The sequence below is a fragment of the Rhopalosiphum padi genome, chromosome 3, assembly GCF_020882245.1.
Source record: "Rhopalosiphum padi isolate XX-2018 chromosome 3, ASM2088224v1, whole genome shotgun sequence".
Lineage (NCBI taxonomy): Eukaryota > Metazoa > Arthropoda > Insecta > Hemiptera > Aphididae > Rhopalosiphum > Rhopalosiphum padi.
The window spans coordinates 29,853,701-29,859,700 of record NC_083599.1 but is presented as its reverse complement, the minus strand read 5'-3'; the positions used below and the strand labels follow the sequence as shown (position 1 = coordinate 29,859,700).

The 6,000-nt window shown below is 27.8% G+C and overlaps 1 protein-coding gene across 1 annotated transcript in view; it reads left to right on the top strand.

Moving 5' to 3' along the window:
* The first annotated feature begins 253 nt into the window (after positions 1 to 253).
* LOC132927894 (collagen alpha-1(IV) chain) overlaps positions 254 to 6,000 on the top strand; it is a 36,239-nt gene continuing 30,492 nt past the window's right edge. Inside the window, exons 1-4 of the mRNA XM_060992471.1 lie at positions 254 to 421; positions 844 to 886; positions 5,611 to 5,778; positions 5,899 to 5,971. Of these exons, the coding sequence (XP_060848454.1) occupies positions 393 to 421; positions 844 to 886; positions 5,611 to 5,778; positions 5,899 to 5,971 (313 nt within the window). The 5' untranslated portion in view covers positions 254 to 392. The remainder of the gene's footprint in view (positions 422 to 843; positions 887 to 5,610; positions 5,779 to 5,898; positions 5,972 to 6,000) is intronic.

Sequence of the window (6,000 nt, the reverse complement as noted above, 5' to 3'; positions counted from 1 at the left end):
CTTGACACGGCAGCAATTCTAGACATTTTTTTTTTCATTTTTGAGCGCCTTTAAATCGGCATAATCGCCTGCGACATCCGAGCTCCTTCGAAAAGGCCGTGCCATCGGCTGCAAAGTTCGGGAAACGGCCGCGAGGTGGCGAGATCGGCGCGCGTCGGGCCCGGGAGGCCGTCCTACGAGCTGTCGGTTCTCCGACCGCTGATAGCGAACGCCGACAACACGCCTCCGCCGCCGCCGCCGCCGCCGAACCCATTACAGCAGAGCGCCAGAAGCACCACGAAAACGGCGTGTACCGCGCGGCCCGTAGAGAGTACTATGTCGGTGCGCCGCACGAATCTCGTGTCGAAATAGTGCCGAGCGGGTATTACCGAACTCTGCACACCGTGGCTGCCATGCCGCGGCTCAGTCTGCTCCGTTGGCGGTAAGTACCTATCGCGACCAAATAAAAAACCAACACAAATCATTATTACCGTCACTATAATATTAATTGTATATATTGTTTTAACCCGATTTTTTTTTTTTTTTTAACACATATACCTTAACCTTCTCGTCGTTGTCCGAGCGTTTCGCCCGGAACGTAAAAAATATTATCTCGTACGTCGCGTAATTTATTTCCGTAGAAAAAAACTTCATTAACTCGTAAATTGCGTAAAATTTATATTCTCTCTCAAAATGTTCTGTGTTTAATCGTGATTTTTTTTTTTTTTTTTGGCAAATTTTCTTCGATCGTCCCGAGAGAGACGGTCGAAAAAATATTTTAACTACCTGGCGAAAATCTAGAGATTTAAGAAAAAAATGTATCTGTTTTTATTATTATTTTTTAAATTGTTATTTTTTTTTCAGGCATTTCGCATTATTCGTCTATTTGTTTACGACAGTATCGACGGTAAGTACACATTTTTCTCGCTTTTTTCCGATAATAACCATGTTATATAATATTAGTAGTACCTACACGGTGTCAGCGGGTATTTTTATAATAATATTGTAACGCACCTAAAACAACCATCCGGTACAACATACCAGAATGTAAACATTAATAATTTATAGAATTAATATTTTTTACATGTTATTCGATGTAATATTAAAATAATAATTATTAATTATTATTAATACTACGCGGTACATCTCGTTCAACCGATCCGAAGCGGTTTTTGTCTGTCCTTATCTCTTTTACATCGATGTACCGCTTCAGGTGCCGGTGTAAAGTGCACTCGCGATTCCAGCGTTTTCCTAGAACGACCTAGGACGGACGTCTATTATAAACTTTGTAAAGGCAAAGGGGGACATCGGTGTATCGCTGTGTGATAAACTTGACGAACCTTATGAATGAACACGCGCTCAACACCATTGAATTGTAATAATAATTGATCATTGTCGAACGGTAACAAATTAATAAAATATGTTATTATTCCGTAAAGGAATATTATTATAGTTGTTTTATGTATAATATATTTAATATCTTGTAAGTTTCGAAAGTTTCATAGTACAAAATATAATAAACGGTAATTAAAAACGAATGCAAATTACAGTTTTCAGTAACACTATTGTTATTACGAAATAGATTAATATAGCTTATACATCGCGGCAACAAAAATAAAATACTTGAAATATCCATAAAAATAAAAATAAATTGTCCTCAATAAAAGATTCATTTCTTTAGTTAAATATTATATAACAATACAAATTATTTTTTTATTTTTTGAACATTTTCTGATGTGTTGAAATTATTTACTCACTAAATTCATAAAAAAAAAATATATCAATAAATTATTATGATAATGTTTCATGTGCAATCAAAAAAGGACTGAATTGTTGTAAAAGTTAGAATTTGTTTTTAGCTTACGTCAAAAGTGTTATGTTTACGAATAAGGTGGTTTCAAAAAGTTCAATCACAGACAGCAAACCCATGTAATAGAAAACATTTTAAATTATATAATATCATAAAAGTAAGAAGGTGAATAGATTAGAAATATTTGATTTTTAATTTAGATTGCAAACTATAATAAACATCCGCAAAACACAATTATGATAATAATTATTTTTAAAAGTAATAATTAATGTAGGTACCTACCTGATACTTATATAAATACATATGTACGTGCATTTAAAATTGTTCTTATTTAATTATATCTGTTATATTTTATTATTTGGCATCATACAGGTGTACAATCTTTTTATTATTTATTTCTTATCGTTTCAAACCTTTAATGACCCAAGAAAACTGATAAATATCAGATATCTATCGAAAAAGTGTTGAATATATATATATATAACCTATTAACTATGCAAGTGTATACTAAATTTGTTATGTTTGTATATGTTAACTGTACAAATAAAATGTTTTCATAACTTTAGTCACCAATACTTAGGTATGAAACCTAAATACAAAAAATAAATATCTGACGCTTATTATGAATCACATATATATATATATACCTTTAAGAGATTTTATCTTTTGTTGACCATACTCACCTAATAATTTACATTCTATTTTCATTTACATGAATTCATAACTAACAATTTAATAAATTTTTATAAAAAATTGCATTAAATAAATACCAAATAAAACATAAACATTGTGTAACATTACAATTTTTGACGTGATCATTTGTCGTATTTTATTTCCGGGTTTTTATCGTGAATTAATTTTTATGTAAGCTATACGAGTACATTACATCCGTTGTTAGGTAGTTGTTATCTTCATCTTACTAACGCATATTATCATTGTAAATGTACATAACGTAGGATCCATTTAGTTTTGCAAATATTTTTATTAAATAGAAAATTTGTAATACATTTTGAAAATATTTTAAAGTTAACATTAAAAAAAAAAATACTGTTAAAAAGAAACCATACATATATTTTTTAAGTGGTTTAACATAAACAATTTTAATTACATTTTGAAGAAATTTAAAATTTTGCATGTTAAATTCGAAAAAACTTACTAGTCCTATATTAAATAATTTTTTAATTGTTGAACAATTATGATATTATACAGAAACACGGTAAAAAAAATGAAAAGAAAAACTTAAACAACAGTATAGTAGTTCAATAACCACATTAAAAAGACAATATTTGCGGAGTTGTAGAATTTTAATTTTTTTTAGTTCATCAATACAAAAACCGTTATTTTAATTTTAAGATCCATTATTTAATTGGAAAACATATAAATAATGGATCTTAAAATTAAAATAACAGTTTTTGTATTGATGAACAAAAAAAAATTAAAATTCTACAACTCATCAAGTATTGCATTTTTAATGTATATATATGTATTACATATATAAATTTGTTTTCTTAACTGTATGGTTTTAAATGAAGTGGCTACTGGTTAGCACGAAATTAATTTTAAAAGCAATAAGTGCAATCATATGATGGACATGTTATGATCGTCTATTTCATTGTCTACGCGTGTGGTTTCCGTCTTACGGTTATATAAAATATCTAACTTACGTTGAACTAAGCCAATTTTATGTTATTAAATTTAAAATTTGAGTAAATTATTCTCAACCTTTAAGTCGAGAACAAAATCTATATTTGTTAGATAGTTTTTTATAATAAAGTATTTGAAGCAAAAAATCATGAGTACGTAAAATATTAGAGTTTAAAAACCATCTCTATGGAACATTCCAAAAAGTAAAAGTGTACTCTAATGTACTTTTATACAGAATAAAAACGCAAGCCAAATAATTTATATAATTTCGCCAGAACGCAGTAGTGTCACTTTTCCACTATTGATTAATTGGTATACTGTTTTGTAGAACAATGACACATCTTATGAGTTAAGACCCTGTTGTTATCGATATCACAAAGCGTTTATGAAGAAAAGTGACGTTTTTTGAGTTGCTACATGCCATTGCCAATGCCATGTTGTGTATAATTTCATGAAAAGTGGCATAAGTCAAAATATATTTTTATTTTGTTTATTTTTAAATATAAAAATTATGTATAAAAGAGAAACAAAACAAAATTGTAATTATATGTACAATATTAATACAATTTTTTAAAAATCCATCATTATTTTCTAAAAATAAGACGAATAAATTAAAACAAAGTTTTTTCAAATTTTCAATAGGCTCTACTGAAAAATGCATGATTGTGTGTTGTGTCACTATTCTTGTGTATAGGCGGTATGTAATGAAATCCTCCTAAAAAAATATTCTATAATATTAGTAATATTAAACATATTATATATTATATACTATCGATAATTGCTATGGTTTATTTTCTTACCTTTTTCTAGGATTAATTTTTGTAATCACATTATTTCTTTTACTATTAATAAAGACTACTATTTTCTCTGGTGTAACCTAACCTAGTCTAGTTTTTAATAATAAAAACTCTTAATATATCTCCATTTAAGCTTTGGATTGAAAACGTTGATTGTAATTTTTACATCCAGTTTTCTCTCTTTAGATAATAAAGATAACTTGCTGATTAAAATAAAATCATATTTATTATACCTTTTTCTTACTAGAGTTGTTGAAATCATAAAATTATGAATAGTTTTCTATAATATCTGCAAGATTCTTTTAATTTTCAACCTTATTCTGTATGGCATATAAAATGGAAATAAGAAATTATTTATAGGTGGTCAAATTTGGATATTTTTTTTTATTTGATTTATGCAAATACTCTGATTTATGAATAAACTTAAATAAGGCTACGATAATATATTTCAAAATACTTAAATATTTCTGGTACATAGATGTTCATTATAACTCTTGAAAATTAAAGTTTTTTTATGTTGATGTTTAATGTTACTTGAATAATGTCTATAAAAAACTTGATATTTTCTCCACTGAATGGAAAAGCATTAAATCATATATTTTATGTTTTTACTGGTCACTGTTCTAACGTAAGAAATGTAACATAAAAAACAAAATTCTATTATGTTAAAAAATATGGTTTATAATTTAATGCAAAATCGGTTAAATAATACCATTAAATTATTTTTAAATGTGTAATTATAATTGCAACTGTAATAAGAAATATATTACGGGAAATTGTTAAGAAAATAATCGATAAAATCGAATAACGACTAATCACTATAATTGCAGCTATTGTAGTTACTAGTTTGTAACTAGCCTTATAACATATTAGGTATTTTAAAAATAGCTTTAAAATATGACTATTTCACTAAGCGTGAGACATGTTGTACTAAAAAAGCATCAGGTCTGACATCCCCAAGAATAATATCTAATCCCCCATAGTTTATCATAAATACATAACTTTCACAATGACTTTAAAATTTCCATTACAAAAAGGTACATCAACAAGTGACTATCATGTCCATTCTTACATACATGCTAAAAGTTTCATGTGACACATAATATATGGATTACATTTGATTTTAAATTTTGTCTCCGTGACACCAATGTATGTTACATAATATCATTATATTTTGTTTACGTCATGTTTGTAATATTTTGTCAAAAAATTCATAGAAAACTAATTTTATAAGTTATGACAAAAACAGTAAAAAGTCATAATCATTAATTTTCTCATAAATATTTTGCTAAATATATCCTGGCAGTCAACCTGTTTTGAAATATCAAACAAATATAATTTTTCTGTGATGATAAATAATTTGTGATTAATTATTTTCAGCAATGGATTCCCACTTGGAAGGATTCAAATCAAACAAATTTAAATGAACCATATTATGGAGATCAAGAAGTAAAACGATACACTGGTGACAATAGATATGCCATTTCAAACCAGAGAGGCAACTCAACAAATTGTACACCAAAATGTTTCGCGGAAAAAGGAAGCCGAGTAAGTTAAAATAATTGTAAAATTGTAAATAGTCATAAAAATACATCATACATATAATATATTATACATAATATTATTATATAATATATGTGTTTAAAAATTATTTTTTTATTAATTAAGGGACCACCGGGCTCTACTGGTGCTCCAGGTCCTCAAGGAATACAAGGGTATCAAGGACTTGAAGGTCTTCCAGGTAACTATTAACACATTTAAATTATACTA